The 22,846-nt window shown below is 46.9% G+C and overlaps 1 protein-coding gene across 1 annotated transcript in view; it reads right to left on the reverse strand.

Moving 5' to 3' along the window:
- ZCCHC4 (zinc finger CCHC-type containing 4) overlaps positions 1-22,846 on the reverse strand; it is a 399,939-nt gene that overhangs the window by 171,558 nt on the left and 205,535 nt on the right. The window contains exons 6-7 of the mRNA XM_086964013.1: positions 17,016-17,088; positions 5,935-6,085 (exon numbers count right to left, since the gene is read on the reverse strand). Coding sequence (XP_086820139.1) covers positions 5,935-6,085; positions 17,016-17,088 — 224 coding nt within the window. The remainder of the gene's footprint in view (positions 1-5,934; positions 6,086-17,015; positions 17,089-22,846) is intronic.

The following is a 22,846-nucleotide window of genomic DNA, read 5'->3' on the forward strand; positions in this document are numbered from 1 at the left end:
CCCTTTATTTATCAAGGGGAAAAGGGGGGCTGGTGACGTCATTAAGGAGGCAGAGAATATTGAGGGTGATTTTGGGCAAAAAGGCGCGGGAGGGATAGAGGGGGAGGTTCAAAATCTAGCTGCCCTGCAGGCCCAACTGCCAAACCCCCTGGTGGATTTGGGAACGAAAGTAGGGAAGAGGGGTGGGCTTCTAATAAACTGCAAAGGGGAAAACAGGAAGAAGATACAAAAAAGGAGAAGACGATTACCTAAAAGAAAAATGTAAAAGTTACACTTCCCACAGATCCCAGATAGTCAGAGTGCTGCTCAGACTGCAACGGAGGAGGGTGGTTGTCAACTATTCACTGGAGAAGGTGCACCCAGGAACCCAGTTGCAGTACTTCCTTCTCCTAATGGGAGAGTTGGGGCAACTGGAGCAGTAGTGGCATCATCAAGTGTTCCGCTGCAGTCCCCTTTAGTACCTCACCCTCTTCCGCCAAGTGAGGGGGGATGATCCCTTGGGGAGGAGAAATATATTGGGAGGTGGAGACCCTACATTTCAAACATGGTCCACAGTTCGGGGGGCTAGACCAGATGGTAAACTAGAGGTGGGGTCTCTCACACAGATTGTGTCCAACGCGAAGGTACAGGTGGTTAATAATGGTGATAAGGTGCCTCTATGGATCCCACAAAGAGAAACGGTAAAGAAAGTTAATACGGTGCACACCGCTTCATCGCCCATAGTGGATTTCATCTGGCTATTTGAGTCTGAATTTGATCCAATAAATAGAGGACTCCTTCTCAAAATCTTTTCTGAAATAGAGGCATTGAAGTTGTTAGAAAGCAGGGATATTTTATCCAGCACGAGAATGTTTCCTTTTCTAGAGTCACCTTTTGTTCCATGTTGGTGGCCAATTTAGCCATTCAGAACAACGAGCACTTTTTAAAACGAGGGTTAGACATAACTTCTGTAGCTAATTTTGAGGATCATTCTACTAGGTGTAGCACAATCTTACGCCCTCAAGATCTGAGGCCGGGTAATCCCGTGGTATTCAACGCCATGGGCCCCGACTTCGAGTCTCCTATGGGCAACGCTAAAAATATTATGGTCTCATTAAACAAAAAGGGCCGCTCAATAAACTTGGTGTCTGATTCTATAGTTGCATGTCATCCCCCTAACAACGAAGATGACTTAGCCCAGTGGAGTTGGGTAGCAAAAATCCTGAATACCAACTGTCCAGAGGTAGAAGGAAGTGCTCCTCTGAGGTAGCCAGGGGGGGCTTCTTCTGTCCTGGGACATGGCCGGTCTGGGGCACGATGAAGAAAAATTGAATTATTTAAAATCTTTTAACCCTTTGATTATATGCCTAGAAGAGACTTGGGCGTGCAAAGATCTCGATTGTAATGGTTTTTTTATTTCTCATTTTACGCTAAGCACTCTGAAAGGGGACATGCTAGTGGGGGGATCACCATTTTGCTTAAGAACAGTATTAATTGGAATCAGAAAGTTTTTTACCATCCATCTAATCACTGCATTTGCCTGAAGCTGGCATGCCTGGGAGAGTCCGATAGGCCCTCCTTCTTCTTGGTGGCGAATCTCTATATCCCGCCAGGGAAAAATTATGACCATCTGTTGAGTCCACTTTTTTTCATATATTAATGAGATAGCCACCATGGAAAAATGCCCTCTAGTGATATTAGTGGGAGATTTAAATGCAAAAATTTCTAATTCATCGCAGTTATTATATGCTAACCCAGATAAGTAAGAAATTTGGCATATTCCCGAGTCCTTTTTACCGGATAAAATAAAAACGGACAAGCGGGGATTCCTCCTGCTCGATAGCATTAGAGGTGCAGATTTGGTCATCCTAAATGGGAGGATACCAGTCGACAAAACAGCCCAATTTACCTTTCAGTCTTCCCGTACACAAAGCTTATTGGACTACGTAGCTATTTCGTATCAAATGTTTGGGGCCTGTGAAAATCTAGAGGTTATTCCATCAGTATGGAGTGATCACAGTGTAATATGCTTTACTTTGGCCTTTAAGCTATCCGCACTGAATCAAGGGCATTTGTGCCAGGGCTCGATTGCTTTGAATAAATCTAATGGTCGTTCATTTTGGACACATAAAAATATCGTTGAGGCAGGCGCGATATTGAAAAAAAGTCTTCCAGACCAGCATGGTAGCATTTTCGCTAATATTATGCAATTCTTTGAGGCACAAATGAGGGAGATAAAAAATGTAAGCTCTGTACCCTCTGGCCGACGTAAAATAAATCAGGATCCCTCTACCCTGAAGGCTTTAAATTACGAAATCAACAATTTAGTTCGGAAGCAACATAAACAATCTTCTATTTATTTTTATTTATTTATTAAGAAGCTTGTAAAGTGCGCAGCTACCCCCATAGGGGGTGTCCCGGCGCTACAGAGTACTTGTCAATCAGAGGGGAAGGGCCAAAGCAGGTAGGAACGGGGAGAGAGTTTAAGGGAGAGTGAACAACCAGGTCTTAAGTCTACGACGGAACACTTGCTCTAAGTCGATAAACCTGAGGTCCAATGGGAGGCAGTTCCAATATTTGGCAGCAGCCACTCCAAACGATCTGCCGCCACACCTGGCGCGTCGAAATCTGGGCACCACCAGGAGACGTAGGCTGTTAGATCTTAAAGTTCGGACAGAACGAGAAAGTTTGAGCCTTGTGCTCAGGTAGGCAGGGCCAGAGCCATTAATGGCACGAAAGGCTAGAATCAGGATTTTAAATTGGATGCGTCTGGAGATGGGAAGCCAGTGCAGCTCTTTCCGATAGGCCGCAACAGAGTGGCGGTAGGGGATATTACCAATTAATCTGGCGGCTGCATTTTGGATAACTTGTAACCTTTCAACAAGGTAGAGAGGGGCGCCTGCATAGAGACTATTGGAATAGTCTAAATGCGACGTGATCAGGGCATGTACAACAGTCTTGCGAGAGTCTAGAGGGAGGAAAGGAAAAATCTTCCTGATCATACGCAGTTTGCCAAAGCAACGGGAAATATAGGGAAATATAGGTGTGCAACGGGAAATTAATCGCCTAAAGCGAGTTAGAGGCCGGTATAAACTAAGAGTAAAGAGAGATGAGATGGATGCTAAATGGATAGGGTTGAGAGAAGCAGCGAGAGCTAAAGATACAAAAAAGAATTGGCAGCTGATCGCAGAGTATTGTGACTCTAGACAGAGGGCACTCCCCATTCCGACCCCAGAAAGGGAGTGGGTGGACTACATTTCACTACTATATATCTAATAGCTCAGTGCCTTTTCAGAAGCCTGTAATAGAAGAGGCCGTCTGTGCTGATTATGGTCCCCCGTCAAGGGCTGAAGTGATGGGTTATATAAAGACAGCTAGAACCTCCGGTGCACAAGGACCGGATGGTATACCAATTATGCTAATTAAAAAGGATCCAGCCGCATGGGGAGCCCTCCTGGTGCCACTATTTAACTACTGTTTTCAATCAATTAGTATTCCCTCATCTTGGAAGGGGAGCATTATAGTCCCGCTGTATAAAAAGGGCTCAAAAAGGTCACCTACTAGCTTCAGACAGATCACGCTGCTGGACGCTGCGGGCAAATTATTCGCAGAAAGCATACTTCAGCATGTGCAGCAATGGGCCCAAGACCAGAACATCTTACCACTAAAACAGGCTGGTTTTAGAAAGAACCACGGAACGCTGGATAACATTGCGGTTGTCCAGACCATCGTGGAGAAATATGTATTCAAAAAAAATGGCAGTGTATACAGCTTTTATTGATTTCTCCACAGCGTTTGATAAAGTGGATCGTCAGACGCTGTGGAGAAAGCTCTCTCTTCTTGGTATGCCATATCATCTCCTGGGCCTTATAATTGAATTACACACAGACACTTGGTGTCAAGTGATGATGGGTGACTCGCAGAGGCTTTCCTGCAGGATTAATACACATAACGGTCTCAAGCAGGGTTGCCTGTTGGCCCCTCTTTTGTTGTCTCTTTATATTTTTGACCTCCCCGAGAAATTAAATTCAGTGAAGGGGGATGCCCCTAAAATTGGTGCAATGTCCATTGGCTCCTTACTATATGCAGATGATGTTGCAATTTTTGATTTAACTCCCATTGGTTTGCAGCGTCGTCTGGAAGTTTTAACTAAATATGCGGAGGACCATTGTTTGAAAATCAACATTGCTAAAAGCAAAATGTTAGTCTTTTGCAAGAAAGGTTTTCCAACAAAGAAATGGTATAAGTGGCTGTTGGGGCACGAAGATCTTGAATTGGTCAATACGTATCTGTATCTGGGAAAGGTTTTCTCAAAAAATGAGCGTGATTCAGAGCTCATTAAAAGGTGTGTTGGCAAGGCCGCCTCCCAGGCCGGAGCTCTAAATAGATTTTATAAGACCTGTGGGAGATGTCATTTTAATCATGTTCTGTCAGTATTTAAGGTTAAAATCCCCCCGACATTAACTTATGCTGCAGAAGTCTTGGATAGGAATTACTGGCTCTCTTTTGATAAGACTGAAGGCCGTTTTTTCCGTCAAATTTGTAGTTTAAATTCCTTGGCTGCCCCACATGTTCTTCGTCTGGAATTTCATTTAGTTTCTTCTTATATTTTGTCCCTGGCAGCGGTTCTGAGGTGGGGGAACTTCCTTTTTTGGGGGATGAGGGCACCCTAAGGGCCGCCTTGAAGTTGGAAATATTCGCAAAATTAAAAGATAAATCAGCTTTTTTTAGATCATTTGCCAACGCAATCTATTTATTTGGGCTTAATTTAAACTGTGATTTACCCATGCCAAAACCTGTATTGAAGTCATTTCTAAAGAAGTCAATAAGCACGATTAGTACGGCAAGAGATACGGCTTTAAGTCATCCCAAAGCCCGTAATGGGGTGATCTGTGGGAGGGGGAGCAGACCTCAGTCCTATCTCTCATGGAACATCCCACACGGAATTAGAAGGCTAATACTACTTTTAAGAACTAACTTGCTGCCCTTGAGAGAAGTAACGGGCACTTGGGAAAAAATTCCCAGAGAAGAGAGAATCTGTGAACTTTGTTGTTTCCAAATACAGGATCTTAATCATGTGTTATTTGTGTGCCCAGAACCTCTAAGGGCAAGGCGAATGTTTTTGAGACCCTTATTTATTAAATGTAATATTCGTTCTGCTCAGGAGGCACGATCTTTTGTGTTGTCCCCTCCAAATGAAATGACTTGTTATAGAATATTTCAATTTTTTAAAACATTTTTGGATATTTATTAAGAATTGTATTTGTTATAAAGTATGTCTTTTTTTTGTGTTGGTGTATTTTTGTGGACCTCCGTTGGAGTTCCGTAAAAAATAAACAAATTGAATTGAATTGGACAGTGTGGAAAATCAACTCCTTGCAGGCTTCACAGGCAACCAATAAGGGCAAAGAGGTAGCCAAACATGCAGTCTCCAAGTGGGTACCACCTGCCCCTGAAGCCCTTGTGGGTCAGGGTGGCCCCCCAACATTTCAGTGGGCTCCCCACCCTTCAAGGGGCACCCATTCAGCCCCAAACTAATGAATATCTGTGACATGTTGTGAGAGATTCGGGGGTCACTTGTCATATTTTGCCAGGAAGGGTGGGGGGGTCACCATTTTGGCACATGTCAGTGGCACCATATATAGTCTGATGTATACAGTTGTGCTAAGGCAGCATGGCGTCCCTGGTGATGCTGGAGAGCTACTGCCAGGGGAAAAGTGTATAGATCCAGTCTGGTACCTGGAGGATAATTAGATGAGGAAGCTACAGAAAGATTATGTATCCACTACAAATATTGAGTATAAAGGTCAGTAACATTTTCATTTGCTCTCACAAGTCTACGGACCCCAGACATGTACTTCAAGAGTCACACTGGTGAGCACACTGATGTACTGAAAAGTATTTTTTGTGGCGATCAATAGGACAACGGCATTGAATAAATTCAATCTATCGCACCTTCTTCTGGCTGCAACCTCCACAGGGCAACCAACTTCTTGAAACTGTGAGCCAGCGGTTCAACCAGGCCACCAAATGGGGGGTCCGTCACCATGATCGCTCCTTCTCCATTGTCCAGCTGTAAGAAGTTTCTGCACATTTCATGTGCTGTCTGCAAGAGAAAGAGACTGTTTAGAACTGTGCCCAAAAAGGTATTGTTGATGTGCGTTTCATAATGACAAAAGCACTGGCACATCCTAAGGACTTCAAAGTCTAGTAGTATGGTGTTGGCTTGTAAGAACTCCATTTTTTCGTCATTCCATGGATATCCGGGTACCACACTAATACAAATTGTTTTCTTTGCCGATCAGTGACAATATGCGAGCCTGTTTTGTTCAGTGTTAGATTTGCATTTCCTAAAAGTTAATTGTGTGATCTACACACCCGCATATCTCTTTATATGAGTGAGTGAGTGATAAATGAGTGAAACAGTATCGTTTGAATCAGGAAACAACCGTCAATCGAGGGATTGAGGGGCAGGCCGGGCAGCCAACCAGTGGGAAGTATGACCCCAGAGAAGATTGGGGGAGTTGGTATAGTCTGGGCGACTGTAGTTAGGTTTTTGGGCTATGTTCAGTAGGGTGAGGAGCTTTGGGTTATAGCATCTACCTATTTGGGCTTTGTGGCACCATTTTGTTCACGGTGACCTGGTGGTTGGTAAAGTTTTTAGGTGGGGTTGGACTAGTAAGGGACTAATGGAGGAGGTCAAAGTTGCACAGGCATTGCGCCTGCTAAAAGAAGCAGGGCGTCTGGACTTATTGCCGGTTGGCATTGAGGTGGGCTGTGGTCTTCCGTCATATTGATCCTCAAAGGGGGTTGCGGTATGGACCTGCCTGTTCACCTCCCTGCTGGCGAGGGCCCCACAGGGCCTGTTGGCAGAATGGGAGGAGCTAACAGTATGGGTAGGGGATGAGAGCAGGGGACTACACTCCTCTGGGGGTGAAAGAGATGGAGGGCATGTGAGACAGGTACAGGCCCCCTCCAGCAGCAGAGGTGCAGCATCGACAATGGTTACAGCACTACTGGAATGGAGCGATGAGGAAGGGGAGAATGGCACGAATGGGAGTGCTGTCCCAGGGGCATGAGCTGACGGAGGACTGCCGGGAGGAGGAGGTGAGACGGCCTCAAAGGGTCTAGTCATATAAAGGGCGGAGGGGCGGGAAATACACCAACTACCAGAGGGGGCCATATGGGAGAAGGGTCTCAGCTGGAGGAGCAGTCGGCGAAAATTTGGGGTGCTGCACTCTGGGTGGGGTGTGCGTTATGGAAGCTGAGTCGCAGCTCGGAGGCAGGCAAGGATGCAGTGCGCAGTAGGTGACTTTGGGTGCCAGAGAAGTCAAGTTTGGGTCTAAGAAAGTGAGGGACCAGCACACCAGACCTATCAGTATCTTTTCAGGTTACAAGAACTGGCGAAGTGGCAATCAAGGGAGAGTTTGGTGTGGCTTGGACACCCTGAGGGGAAGTGAAGGCAGGGCACAGAGTGGACAGCCGAACAACATTATGGGAAGAAGGCCCAGAGAGGCCTCTTTAGTGCAGCATGCAGGAAGGTTAAGGGCGGCCTCCTGCGAGCAGAGGTACGGGTCAGGATACCTGCTTCAGCAAATCACTCAAGATGGTCTGCAGCAGCCACACGGGACAGAGTGGAACATATACAGGTATCAACAAACACGGTGAGGCAGCAGTGACGAGAGCAATCAGGCCCCAGCTGGGCCACAGAAGAAGGTGTCACGGAACACACAGGTTTGGATTGGGAAGAGGAAGGCTTGGAGGAAGGAGATATATTGGACAGCGATGCACTTTGGGGAAGAGAATTTTGGATGACTAAGTCAGGGAAATGGGTCACACGTGACTAAGATGAAAGCCGTTGACCTAGCAATTGTTTTGCAAGGTACTCTGATTCTGCCAGCAATTTGCAGGGACAAGGAAGAGAAGGAAATGTTTACAGTGCTGATGACATGGATGTTTTGGGGGGCTTTTAGGGTATATGAATTATTGGGGGAGGGGGTGTGATAGGATGATTTGGAGCGATGTTATGAGAAGCGAGAACCAGCTGGAAATATGGTTGAGCAAGTCCAAGACAGATCAGAGGGCAGCAGGCAGGAGGCTTATTCTATGGTCCTAGCCCATAAAAAGGTTATGTCCGGTATATTGGGAGGATAGGCAGTGGGACAATGGGGAAAAGAGTAGTGATGGTATATATCTCCACCACGACGGCCTGGGGGTGACGGCATTTCTGCTGCTACCGGTTTTGCGAAAGGTGCTGGCTCTATTGGAGGTTCAAGCGTGGGGAGTACCGGACACACTATTTCCGAATTGGGGTAGCAACAGAGGCAGGTAGGTAAGGCTGGACCCGAGCGGACATTATGTGGCCTTGGCGGTGGTCCTCTGTTATAGGAGGTAAGTGAGAAATGAAGGTGAAGAATGTTAATCTATGGGGTTTTCATAATTTTAACTTTGGTTGCTCTTGTGTTTTGTTACAGGTTCAGGTCCAGAATGCGAGGACGTATTCATTTGGATCGTGGGACACTCTTTAGTTAAGTGGGCGGAGACACAAGCAGCAAAGAGGGGCCACAGGGTCAAATTAGGTTTCGACCTTCGGTTGTTCTTCATTACTTGGCAAAGAAAAGGTGGTATGCGATGCAATGAGTTGCTGCCCACCTTGAACCACTTTCTGAGGGGTAAGCGGTGCCCTGATGTGTTGGTGATCCATCTTGGAGAAAACTATTTGATGTTTGATAATGGTTTGGCATTTTTGCGAGCTATGAAGAAGGAGCTCAGACAGATTAAACAGCAGTGGGCAGGTTGTTTTGACATTTGAGCTGAGTTGATTCCCATGTTCTTAAAGGACATGTAAAAATCAAACCGTTCTGTATAAAGGGGGATGGGTCAGAAAAAGTCCAGGAGTCAAATGTTTTTTTTGAGTGGCGGTTGGCCGAGAAGTTTGCATGGGTTTAGCTAATTTTATTGTTGTAATTGCCGAACCAGGCTGAAAGGGAGGCTGTATCCAAGTTCACACCTGGAAAAGGCAGGAAATAAAAGATTACACAGTAGGAAGTCGTTTTAGTTATATGTTAATAGATGCAGTAATAGCTGATAGAAGTCATAAATTACAGGTCACAATTCCAGAGCTTCAGGTATGGCAGGAAGTGGATAGTTACAGGATTAGTTTAATGGGGAGGAGGGAGGTATAGGGGTGGTGGTATGGAAACATCGGTGATGTTTTTTGTATAGTGAGGCATTCGTTTTGTAAGGCGGAATACCTGGGAAAATGTGAGATGTGCACCTATTTCAATAAAGACGGCCTTTCTCACACAAAAACCTTGGTCAGTGGTCTGTGCTGTGCCCCTCTCACCCAATGAATGTAGGATCGAGCGCACAATCTCAAAATGACGAACATTAACACATTTCTGTGAGAAGTGCCAAGTATTCAGTGGCGCTCACTACACCAAACATGAGATTTCACAATTATCAACAGGGAAACTGAAAATGTGTTGATTAGAAGCGAGCTGGTGTTCTTCACACCTTACGTTGAACTAGATATTCTGTTTTTAAACCTTAGCTAGGGTCTAAAATACACACCGCAAAGAAGCCGATGCGTTCATAATTCTGTTTCAAGATGAAATAGAATAAGTGTATTTTCTTTGACTTTCTGCTACGTCTGAAAGTTTCTCACTCTAGGAAGAATGACTGCAGCACCTTTCGCGCACCATCGTGCACGGTTAAATCCGACACAGTCGGTATGTATACCAAATTAAGGGCCAGATGTATCAAAGGGTTTTACCCATTCTGTGTCTATGGAAAAATGTGTTCATGCATATGGCCCTAAAATCCGCTAAATATGTTTGTTTGTCGGAAGGAATTTCATAAAATAATCTCTGTATGCTTGAAAGTAACAATCAACTGTAATAACGTTATGTTTGTTGTGTATACCACTGACCTGTTGAGACTTTGGCTGATGTTTAAAAATCAAAAGTTAAAAAATATACCTATGTTTTTTGGTCACGCAAACATTCTGTGAATGTGTTGTTTTGGATGGATTGGCTAAAGGAACCAAACGCTGTCGGCTTTAGCAATAGTAAATATCTTTCTTTATCAATTGGTGAATATCTGTGAGAATAGAGAAGTGTAGACCAGGCAGGGGGGGTGGCTGAACGAACGGCGGCGAGCATGGATGAACAGAAAATGGAGTTATAAAATAACATTCTGTGAGAGAAGAGAAACGCGTCGTCTAACACGCCAGGCCCTAAAATGGAAGCCTGTTTGAGAATGAACATCCTGAACGTTAAAGAGAAAACAAGGTGAATGAGAAGGTGTAGATAGGTGACGGGAATAAGCCTGGACAGTGATGGTTGAAAGGGTAATGACGTCAGTGAGGAGGAATGGATTAATGCCTGGGAATAAACTCCTGAGTAGATTGATAGACGGACATTGGTGGGCGATGGGTAGCCGAGACAATGGTATGTTGATGTGTGAATGGAGAAATAAAATAAACTCCGTGCGCGAAGGGAGAGGGGAAGGTCTGCTGTATTTCCCAAAACGGTCCAGGCAGGGGAACGCTAACTAGAATGGCTGCACTTGCAGATAGGGAGCAGCAAGGAAGAATACAGTTGTACTAAATCAATTCAAGGAATTTAAGTTAGGATCTTGTTTTTTCATTTTTTTTATTTAAAGCCCTGAGTGAGAGTCAGGGCTTTAAGTGGGCTGGGTCTCACCGGTGCTGAGTATCAGCAGTTTTTTTAAAGGTGGTCTCGAAACGGGTCTCTTTCAGGCTCTGTTTGTGCCCTGGCACAGGCGGTCCGTTTTTTTCTGGAATGCAGCAACAGTAGGCACATCGATGTGCCCGTGCTCACACTGTTCACTTCTCACTAGTGCAGAAGTTACTTCATGACCTCATGCCTGGTGAGTGTTGTAGGGGAAGGGAAATCCTTTAAATAGAGTCAATCAATCAATCATTTGTAAAGTGCACTATATACCCGCGAGGGTCTTAAGGCGCTGGGATAGGGGTGCTACTAATCGAACAGCCAGGTCTTGAGTATCCTCCTGAAGGTCAGCAGGTCTTGGGTTTGTCGTAGGCTCAGTGGGAGGGTGTTGCATGTCTTGGCGTCGAGGTGGGAGAAGGATCTCCCACCGGTGGTTTTTCTTCGGATGCATGGGACGTGGCGAGTGAGAGGTCGGCAGAGCGAAGCTGGCGGTTGGGGATGTAGAAGGAGAGTCGTCTATTTAGATAGGCTGGGCCGGTCTTGTGGAGTGCCTTGTGTGCGTGGGTGAGGAGCTTGAAGGATATCCTCTTGTTGACAGGGAGCCAGTGCAGGTTTCTCAGGTGGGGGTGATGTGGCCGTGGCGTGGTACGTCGAGGATCAGTCGTGCCGAGGCGTTTTGGATGCGTTGTAGTCGTTTGATGAGCTTGGTCGGGGCTCCTGCATAGAGGGCGTTTCCGTAGTCGAGTCTGCTGCTGACGAGGGCCTGGGTGACTCTCTTTCTTGTATCTGTCGGGATCCATCTGTAGATCTTGCGGAGGGTGTTGAAGCAGGAGGAGGAGACGGCGTTGACTTACTTGGTCATTGAGAGCGTTGAATTGAGGATGATTCCCAGGTTGCGTGCATGGTTGGTGGGTGTCGGTGCTGCCCCCAGTGCCATCGGCCACCAGGAGTCGTCCCAGGCTGAGGAGTTACAGCCAAGGATGAGGACCTCCGTCTTGTCTGAGTTCAGCTTCAGACGGCTGGTCTTCATCCAGTTGGCGACGGCCTTCATTCCTTCGTGGAGGTTGATTTTGGCGGTGATGGGGTCCTTGGTGAGGGAGAAGATCAGCTGAGTGTCGTCGGCGTAGGAGATTATGTTGAGGTTGTGCTGTTGGGCTACGTGTGCGGGCGGGGCCATGTAAATGTTGAACTACATAGGGCTGAGGGAGGATTCCTGTAGTACGCCGCAGATGATCTCAGAGGCTTTGGAATGGAATGGGGGGAGGCGGACGCTCTGGGTTCTACCGGAGAGGAAGGTTGTGGTCCAATGAGAGCCTTGTCTCAGATCCCTGCGGCGTGCGCGTAGTGTGTGGTGGCAGACGGTCTCAAAGGCGGCAGAGAGGTCTAGGAGGATGAGTGCTGCGGTCTTGCCGTTGTCCAGCAGGGTCCTGATATCATCGGTGGCTGCGATGAGGGCAGTCTCGGTGCTGTGGTTGCTGCGGAACCATGACTGGGAAGGGTCCAGGATTCTGTTTTCTTTGAGGTATCGGGTTAGCTGTTTGTTGACGGTTTTCTCGATGACCTTGGCCGGGAAAGGGAGCAGAGAAATGGGCCGGAAGTTCTTGAGGTCTCTTGGGTCTGCCTTAGGTTTTTTGAGTAGGGCGTTGATCTCTGCATGTTTCCAGATCTCTAGGAGGGTCGCGGTCTCAAGGAGAGATTGATGAAGTTGCGCAGGTGGGGTGCGATGGAGCTGCTTGCTCTGTTGAAGACCTGGTGCGGGAATGGGTCTGACAGAGAGACGGATTGGATTGTGTACATGGTCTTGATGGTGTCATCGATGCTCACGCTGGCCCAGGCTAGCAGGGGGTCGTGGTCGATGGTGTGCGGAGGGCCTGTTGTGTTGCTGTCTGTTGGGGCTGTCTGGATGTTGAACCTGTCATGGATGGCTGCTATCTTGTGGTGGAAGAAGGTGGCGATGGAGTCGCACAGGGCTTGCGACAGTGGGATGTCGTTGGTGTTGGATCTGGGGTTGGAGAGTTCCTTCACGATGTTGAAGAGCTCCTTGCTATTTTGTGTGTTGTTCTCGAGACAGTCTTTGAAGGATGTCCTCTTGGCCGCCCTGATGAGGTGGTGGTTGTTGCGGATGTCGTCCTTGTGTGCTGCGTGGCTGTCCGGAGTTTGTTCACAGTGCCATTTCTTCTCTAGTTTCTGGGAGGCTTGTTTGGAGGCTAGGAGTTCTGGGGTGAACCAGCTGGCCCTCTTGCTGGTGTCTCTGTGGGGGGGTTTCTTCAGCGGGGCGAGGGTGTTGACGCAGTCCTCGATCCAGCGTCCGAGGCTGTGGGCAGCGTCGGTGTTGGAGGGTTTGGTGGGTGGGGTGAGAGCGAGGTTTGCGTGTAGTTGGTCTTCGGTAATTTTGCTCCAGCAGCAGCGGATATCTGTTGGGTGTGGCGGTGTGTGGTGGGCTTCTGGAATGCAAAGTAGATGCAGCGGTGGTCGGTCCAGAGGAGTTCGTAGGTGTAGCTGATGGCAACGTGCGTCTTGAGGAGAATACGGGGTCGAGCGTGTGGCTGGCGGAGTGGAGTGGGCGTTGTGAGGAGTTGCTTCAATCCGAGGTTGGGGAGGTTATCGATCAGGGTTGAGGAGTTGTTGTTGTTGTTCTCAAGGTGAAAGTTCAGGTCTCCGAGGAGGATGTAGTTGGTGGAGGTCAGGGCGTGCGTGCTGATCAAGTCGGCGATGGAGTCACTGAACTGGGGGCAGGTAGACGATGGTGCCTCTGAGGGTGGAGTTATGGTCTGTGTGGATCTGGAAATGCATGTGTTCGGCAGTGCTGAGCGCGTCGTCGGTGCTAGTCGAGACCCTGATGCTGTTCTTGTGGACGATGGCCATTCCTCCTCCGACTCCGTTGGTGCGGTCTCTGCGGGTGATCTTGTAGCCATCTGGGATGGCTACGGTGATGTCGGGTGCGGAGCAGTCATTAAATCAGGTCTCTGTCGGGAAGGTGACATCCGGGGATGTTGTGTCGAGCAGGTCCCAGAGCTCGATGGCATGCTTGCGTGCTGAGCTGGTGTTCAGTAGTATGCATCGGAGGTGGTTGGGGTCTTTCTTGGCGGGTGGTTCATCAGCTCTGAGGCTGGTGATGGGGCCGTGTGTGCCTTTCGGGGCGGCCTTAAAGCAGGTGTGGGTCCATCCGAAGTTGAGAGCATGCAGAGTGCTGGCGTCGTAGTGGCGGCGGTCGTTGTGGAGGGTGCAGAGGCCAGGGGTTCTGGAGCTGGGCGCGGTCTGGGTGCAGACGGGCTTGCCTTAGGCGCCGCGGCCGGCATATATGGGGAGGTGGAAGGGAGGAGCAGCTGGGAGGTGGCGAATGGGCAGTGGGCCGGTAAGGGGGCGGGTCACAGGGGACGCAGTAGCGAGGGCGGTGAGGAACAACGAAGGTAACAGAAGAAAAAAGGGGCACAAAATCGAGGGAAGAACGAGTGGCACAGAAGGCAAAAGGGCACAAAAAACGAGTGGAACAGAAGGCAAAAGGGGCACAGAAACGAGTGGAACAGAAGGCAAAAGGGACACAAAAACGAGGGAAAAATTAGTGGCACAGAAGGCAAAAGGGCACAGAAATACCGGAAAAACGAATGGCACAGAGGAAAAATACAGAACACAGAAATACAAGGGCAGCTAAAAACAGAAAGCAGAATGGGCAAAGAAGCACGGGGGTAGTGAGGGGAACAGAAGGGAAAACCGGGCAGAGTCACGGGGGCAGTGAGGGGAACAGAAGGGAAAACAGGACAGAGACACGGGGCAGCGAGGGGTACAGAAGGAAAGACCAGGTAGAGAGAGCACGGGGACAGCGAGGGGAACAGAGGGAAGAAAGAGGGGAACAGAGGGAAGAAAAAGGGGCACGGACCACGTGCAGGCAGGGGGGGAAGACAGACAACAGCAGACAAAGACACAACAATGACAATTCAGGCAATACAATAAAAGTAATAAAGCAAAGGATGAACAAACCTACCTACGGCCTACCACTGGCCACCAGGGATGAGGCGCAGGTGACCAGGGATGAGGCGCAGGTGGTAGCCTGCGGGTGGAGGAGGGCCTCCAACTTCCTCAGCAGCGGCAGCTGGGGCACGGAGACACAGGTGGTGCTGTGCGGAGGGGGAGCGACCTACCTGGTGGGGTCAAGGGTCAAGAGTCAAGAGTAATTTTCTCTCTGGATTTCCCTTTTCTTTTTGAAACGACGGAGCAGCAACATTGTCGTGGTGTCACCAGGGCTTTCAGTGGAAGCTTTTTCAATATTATATACAAGCCATAGTTGCTGCTTATTTATCTTATGCCCCTAACAACCATTGACAAAGCCAACAGTCCGGACTTCTTGTTGGTATGATGTTACTTGTTGTATCATATATCTGGATGAAATGACAGAAACAGCAAAATACAAGTCCAGCAGCACACTGTTCTAAGCACAGATTTTTAGCATATGTGTTTTACGCCACGCCCTTAATTACATTGGCCAAGCCCCTTTGAGAGACCCCCCAGGTATTTCAGCCCACTTAAAGCTCTGGTGAGTGTACGTTGCTTTTAAAGCCCTGCTGGGGAAAGGCGTGCTTCCCCAGATCAAGGTGTCATTGTCTTTAAAAACATATCAATCCTTTGCTGGGGGCTCGTCTGGTTTGTACTAAAGATCCCAGTTCTCCCTTTGTCGGAGCAGTCAATCACCTATCCATAAACTGTACTGGCACCTTCACTCTTCAGTGCTTGTAAATTTTAGCATTAAACCCATCAGGGCCCGGAGCCTTCCCAACTTTGAGGGCCTTTATCGTGTATTCGATTTCTGAAGCAGTAATTGGGCTGTTATTTTCAGTTTTTCCTTGTTCTGAGAGGGCAAGTAGTCTGCATTGGTTTAGATAGTCCTGAATATTTGTGCTTTCCAGATCCTGGTTCTTACTATACAGAGTACTATAGAAGTTTTCAAACATTTCTGCAATTTTATCAGGGTCAGAGTCAGAGTGAGCTGAACCTTTTTGGTCTATTAGGTTTTCAATTGTGTTCTTCTGCAGTTTGAACTTTAAGTATGATGCTAAGCTCTTCCCTGCCTTGTTGGATTCACAAAGCCAGATGCTTTTTTGTTTGTTTATCCATTTACAGTGCTACATTTGTAACATTAATACACAAATACAAGTGCAAGGCCCAGGTCTTCTCTTTGGGGCACACTGTCGGCCGTGCTGAATGGCGGCGTTGTCGAATACCACGCAGCCTGGTCTTGATTCACCCCAGGCCCCTTTCTTCCATCAGCCTACACCCCGCCTCATTATTGCACCTCTGCATGTTCTTTATCGTCACTACTTTCCCCTTTTGTCACGGTTTATCTATTTTATACCTCTTCTCTTGCTCTGGGTCAACATCTTATGATGAAACAGAAGTCCTGGTACCCAAAAATGAATAGTTGTGCCCAATGCCGCCACCAATTAAGCATTGGGCCATCGTTGGGACCTAGAACTTGAACATACGGAAGACGTAATGGAGGCAACAGGAAGATTCTAGCGTAGGCTAAAATGATTAGTCTCAACATACGGGGGAAATCATCAGTCTGTGCGTGCGTCTGTGTGTCTGTCTATGGAAAGTGGTGACGGGGTAAGGAGAACCAAGAATGTTTGAACCCCAGTCAATTACAACATTATCCTGGCTATGACTACATGGGGAGTGGTGGGTCATGGCTGATCTCAATGATACCTAATAATGGTGGACAAGTTTGATAGATAAACACCCCTGTAACAAGAGTAAGAAATGGTTGCTGTCTCAAGACCAGGCCAGGAGGTCACCTGTCACAGTGGACCTGGAAAACCAGTGATGACCCACACAGTCAGGTAGTGAAGGAGCACTTACCTACCCATGTGGCACCAGGGCAGTAGGGAGGCTCTGGGAGGAGCGGCAAGGGGGGCAAACGGCTATGGATAGAGGAGGGTGAAAAAAACTGGTCCCACTCAAAGAGGAGAGAAGACATATCCTGGGTAGAGAGCGCAACAGACCGCAGCAAAGTAATTACAAACTTGACCAAGGGAGTCAGTGGTCACGTTCCCCTTCGACCTCCTCCTCAAGGGCTTATCCTGTCCTGCCTATGACCAGTCCAAGATCATAACGATCTCAGCGGTGGGATGTAGACACAAAGAATAGAGTACACGCTACTTATTTACATTACAAAAAAGCTCCAGTTTCTGATATTCAAAACTAAAGAGAACACAATAGTTTTGTTAAGCTCTTTCTGTCCCTAGCTCCTACATTATAATTTATGAGTCAGAGTACAATTATTTTCGAGCAAGACATGCATGGCCAAAATATTTTACAATTAAACCATAAGTGAACGTTCATCCTCACCTCTCCACCAAAAAAGTGATGGTTGAACATATTGTAGTGGCAGAATTCTTCCTCGGTGTAAAACTGTGAATACCTGAAAAAACATAGCAAACTTAACTTTGATATAATTTTCAACTTTACATTTTTATTTCCACATGTTCTTTATTGCCCACAAAGCCTTAATGCATTTCACCACATGTAATTTATCAAATGTTTCCCTTGGTAATCTATTAATGTGGACAACTCATTTTAGTCATATTTCCACAATCTTAAGCAAGGATTCTTGGGAGATGTTCCCCCAATGCAGTTGGCTTTGCTTGTATTGGCATTTTAGTTCAGGTTACAGGTAGATTTAACCGTGCCAGTTTAACAAATGAAGAAAAATCTAATAGAGAAGAGGGCCTACCTGTTGTAAGTTTACAACTCATTTTGGATCAGCCGCGCCACGGCCAATGTCAGTAAGAAATTGGAGTCAGTCATGGCATTTGGTATTCTTCAGATTCTTACATTACAGAAGTGATTTGCAGAGGAGAATATCCCCAATGGGAGCAGGGTGTCCGAACCGCGTAACGTCAAGCGCCTCGATACCATCACACTTGACAAGCGGCACTCTATAAATACTACTTGATTGAGCGATTGATTGATGGGCTGCCCTTAATGCTGCTAGTTGCAATAGAAGTGGAGCAGGCCACAGATACAAGCCCATCAGAGGGAGTCCGCACTGTACAAGTCTGGCGCTGCAGGTAGGCACAGTATAGCATAGGACCAATTAGGGAGCCCTGCTCTTGATGCCAGACATTTGTTTAAAGTGGCGACTATCTAGGAACAGGATTACCATTTCTATCTGGCCACCACAGTCAAAGGTTCAGATGGCTACCAAATGAACATAAATATCTGGGTGTCCCCATTAACTGAGGAATGTCCCATGTCTTAACCGAGGACTCGAGGACATGGTGACAGGTAATCTATATTCTGTTATTGCCAGGACGAACAACAACTCTGGTAGATAGACCTACCTGCATCTGTCGCTAAGGGGTAAAGTCCAGATAGTGGCGCAGTGTAATAATGATCTGTTTGACATACTCCTATATACTGTTCGCTGCAGCCCGACTGTTAACATAAAGTGAGACATTAAACATTTAGTTAGAGTGGACAAGAGGCCTTGCCTTAAGCCCCTTCATTTACAAAAAGACGCTATATTAGGTGACCTAATAAAGAAACACTAGAAAAAATTCATCTAGGACACGTCCTTGTGAACAAAATGGCTTTTATTGTTTCTCCACCACTGCCCATCCATCTTAATTTCATCCTGTCCCCCCCCCCACTACATCACCCTCCTATTTCAATTAAAAATTACTATTAACTTTGTTGACTATCACGTTTGCTTTTACTTCCATGGCCTTCCTCTCTATTCTTCTGTTTGTCCTGCCAAAGAGTATTTCAATCTCACAGTGTTCAAATTGAGAGTGGCATCCTTCCACCGCAGACTGGGTGTAAGCAAAATACCTCCTGCTGTGTTCACACACTGAGTGGGCATTGGGTAAGCCCCTTTCACCTATGATCGTGTTTGCCTCAGTACCCTCCTATCATTGCTTTATTCCTAATCAAAGTATGAATTAGCCAGTGGCATTTTGCGGATGTTACCATTTTGCATGTGCATGTATTCATTTTGCAGAGAAAAACTACTTCTACTGGCAGAGCTCCAGGCGGGCTGGTCTGAGTCCCAGCAGTCATTAACAGCTGACTAGGAAAATGTTCCCTGCAGGGCCCTGTATTCAGGTCCTTTCCTTAACTTAACAGGTAAAAACACTCATTGATTTCTTAACAATTACTGTAAATACTCTCAAGGTAATCTGTGTTAGGTTAGCAATGCATTTACTGTTAATGTGCTCAGGTTCATCTTGAATTCTCCAAAACTACTTGCCTTTTCCAGATTTTATTCTATCCTGCTTTTTTCGGGTAACATATGACTTTTCTGTAGTGCACACTGGGAAATGAGTCACCTCCAGGTCTCTGGGTGACTTCAGGTTGTGGGTGGGTGTTTATGACTGGCATGACGGAAAGTTATGGGTCTAAGCCTGAAGGCAGTGCCTATGTGTGGTTAAAAGGTGGGCAGACTACAAGCACATCCAATTCTTGGCCTCTCTAAAGAGTGTACAGAGATATGTTCATACATGTGCAAATTGTAATTGTAGGAGAGTGTGTTGAGGATGAACTGAGCTGTCGAAATACTGTCAGTACCAAAGGAAAAACATGCAGTGCTTCGGCAGGGGGGGGGGGGTGTAGGGGGATGGTGAAGTGAAGAGATGAAAGAAGAGAGTGGAAAGACGGTGGAGAGAAAGCGTGTATGCTATGTAAATGGTGCATTTCAGAAAAATGCTGGCATACGTGTGTAACAGAGAGAGGAACTGCAGAAGAAAGCAGTAGGAGTGGAGTGGAGTAGAGTGCTTACCTCTTCCACAGTCTCACGTTTTCAGAATTTAATAATTTTCAATTCTAATAATTCACAAAAAAAATCATATTGTTAGTCACTTATTTTGAGATGTTTGAGAAACACGGGCAAAGCCTAAAGGACTGACTTGTTTTAGGCATATGTTTGCTGTTGAGTGATATTTCTAAAGCCACCCAAACACTGTTCTGGGGGCAAGCTGTATAAAGCACAGGATGTTACATGTTTTAAAGCACAGGATGTTACATGTTTTAAAGCACAGAGTAAGCAATATCGGCCATGTCTTTTGCAAAGAATGTCTAGTTAGGCTTCTTTGAGCCGCTCCCTTTTTTATGACCACCCCATCCTTTTCAACCGCGCAAAGCCTTGCCCGCAGGCCACTGTGCGTCGCTGTAACATGGTGCTCCCCAGCTGACTATCGGCCCTGTTCTCCTGCTGCCCTTCAAACCTGTGCCCCCTTGAGGCACGGGTGGGTAATGCCTGACCAAAAGTCTGGCTGCATTGGTGGCTGCCCGGCTCAAGGGCGCCAGAATGAATGTCCGTCAGTCTGAGAGTGCATTGAAGCATGTAGACATGTTTGTAATAATGGGTGCCTGCCTGAATGTCTGTGCGCATGCGTGCACATGTGTCGCGTGCCTCTGTATGCATAACAGTAGGTGAAGTGATTGGCTTTTCAATGCTTAAAGGAATGACTCCTTCGGAATACGTGTCTCCACATGACGAGACTATGGACTAGGCACGGCAGCCTCGGCCCGCGTCTGCTCAGACTTGTTCTTCAGGCTGCTTTGACACATTACTCTGCTGCCGTTCTCCTCCCAGGTGTTCCAGGGCCCGGTGTGCACAGAGGCGTCCGGAGACCGGTAAGTTACCGACCTGCTGTGTCAAATGTGCACATAAGCGTAGGAGCAATGGCCGCGATGGAGCCTGTGATTTCTAGCTGAAAGGAACGCAGCCCTGATGAGGAATGTAAAGGCGCCTTTTCAAGGGCGGCCTTCTACAAGCCACGACAGGGGCACGCGCCTCGCACCCGGGAGCTGCGCGTGCAGTGCTCAAGGGGGAGTTGCAAGGCTTGAAATGCCATTCACTATTGAAAGTGTAGCTAAAGTCACAAATGGCTTTTATTTGCGATACACTACAGAGACAGTAATTGTTACTCAAAACGTATCGCTGTAAAAATTGAATAATATTATGTATCTTAAGTTACTTTAAAAATGTTTGCAAACCTAAATGTTTATAAACATTGGACTAAGGTTATAACCAGTAAATACAACAGCAAGAAGAGTATCACAGGCACCTTCAAGGTAATAGGTGAGGGTATGGTGGCGCTTTGGGGACCTCAGGTGTAACTGGCACACAGTGGCAGCTGCCCAAGAGCACTTGGGGCTCAGAGAAGACCATAAAGGTTCGTTATCTGGACAGCCAACTGGATCCCGACCAGCCATGCTCACCAAGGTCAAAGGACCAACAAAGACATAGACATCAGCAATATTACAAGTTGGTGTAAAGAGAGGTGTGTACCCCATGCTGAGTCACGGGCAGCCCCTCGCTCTTGTGACTCAGCAGATGCTTGCAAACACTGGAGTCTGAAAAGATGTACTTCTCTGCAACCTGCTTCTATCTTTTGGCGAGCTTTGGCTACTTTGGCTTTCTTTTGGTGCAGGACTCCTTGAGGTGACGGGGGCTTCCATGCTCAGAAAGCAGCAGGCCGAGAAGCAGAGCTTCAGCAGCGCCATGGCTTAGTCCCAGTCACAATGGAGTGGACAGCACTCAGACTACACACTCTGGATACAGTTCACAATAAAGGCTCTTCACATGCGGGGTTTACTGCGCTGGGGGGCAGCTCACAGTTCTATTCACAAAGGTGGGCAGGTGGGGGGAACCAATGCCCAATCATTGTCCAGCGTGTAACAACATTACAAAGTGCCACACAATCACCAGGAATCAGATTTCCCTATTCAGAGAAGAGTTTCAGATAGTTGGACTCAGCCTACATGCAGGTGAACCACATTTGCACAGAAATCAGAGTTCTTGTTGCAGAGATTCCTCAGGCAGTGACCAGGCAAAGCCTCAATCTGTTTTTCCTCCGAGACAGTAGCTCGGAGGTTCATGATAATGTTTTTTATATTAAGATTATGTTCTCAAAAATCGATTGTTCTTCTCCAGAGTTAACCGGCTCGGTGTATCCGACATCCAAGAACATGCCTGTGTGAACGACAGCTCTCATTGCTGAGTACAAGAGGGTCTCAGGTCTCAGGTCAACAACATCCGGAAATAAAGTCTGATTTATAGTTGAGAACTTACCCATTCATCTCTCCCTCCCTCCCCACCAACACTGACTCCAATGAGGGTAGTCTATTAATAGGAGAGCAGTGATGTACCTTCAGAGTGGTGAAGCAAAAGATAATAAAAGATCTGAGACAATGGTCAATGCTGGGAGACCCACCGAGCCTTTGTGGGAGATTATAGGATTATCGCCATTTAGTTTCTTTTCCACAAAAGAGCAGCTCTCATGCATGCCTAAATACTTACCAGTAAGGTGGTCTGTCATCTGCCTTGCTTACCTGTTGTATAGAGCTTTCAGCAGGGAAGTAACTTGGTGGTTTCATACTGGAGTACTGCTGCTGAAATATCAGACAGCGTTAGCAATTACTCAGAGATAGCCCGGTTACTTCCCTTACCGCCCACAGCTCTTAAATACAGTGCCTGGAAGGAAGGTGGTAAAGCACATCACTAGGAGTCTTGCAGCAAGAACAGATAGGAGTAGGTCTGTGCTCCTTAGTGGACGGATGAAAGACCACCATCAACCATGACCAAGACAGGGCTCTCATAACGTGAGTGCTATCTACATTCAAGCCATTCCCTTTACCCGTCAGTAGAGGAAAGCTGCTTAACTACATAAAACGGCCACATCAAACCTTTCTACCTAAAGCAAGTCCAGATAACAGTGGCGTCCATCTTGAAACCAGGCCAGAGATGCCAGTGCTAAATAAGAAGTACCTCAGCTGGAAGAGATTGTTTTTAAAGGCTCACATTCAAGCCTGAGAGCCTTAACACACAACAAACCTGTCCACTTCTTTCCCAGATATTTCAATATCAAATGGGTCACATTCAAAAGACTGAAACAGCTTTTCAGAAGCAAACCAAGTTAAAGCCTCATTCAGAGCAATGGCGATCAAACTAGCTGAATTCAAATCAATAAATGCCCCTCGGCAGATACATTCCAGGGGATGGGGTAGGCATGAAGGCTATATTATGGGGTGCGTTTTGTAGGGACAGTACATTTTACAATATTGAAGCTTTATTTCTACGTAATTAATTAAGGATATATTTATGCATATATATGAGCTTTATTTCAAAGTAAAACTTGTTCTTCAATTGTGTCTTGATTTACTGTCCGCCTATG

This window comes from Lissotriton vulgaris, chromosome 3_2 (assembly GCF_964263255.1).
Source record: "Lissotriton vulgaris chromosome 3_2, aLisVul1.2, whole genome shotgun sequence".
In the NCBI taxonomy this organism is placed as follows: Eukaryota; Metazoa; Chordata; class Amphibia; order Caudata; family Salamandridae; genus Lissotriton; species Lissotriton vulgaris.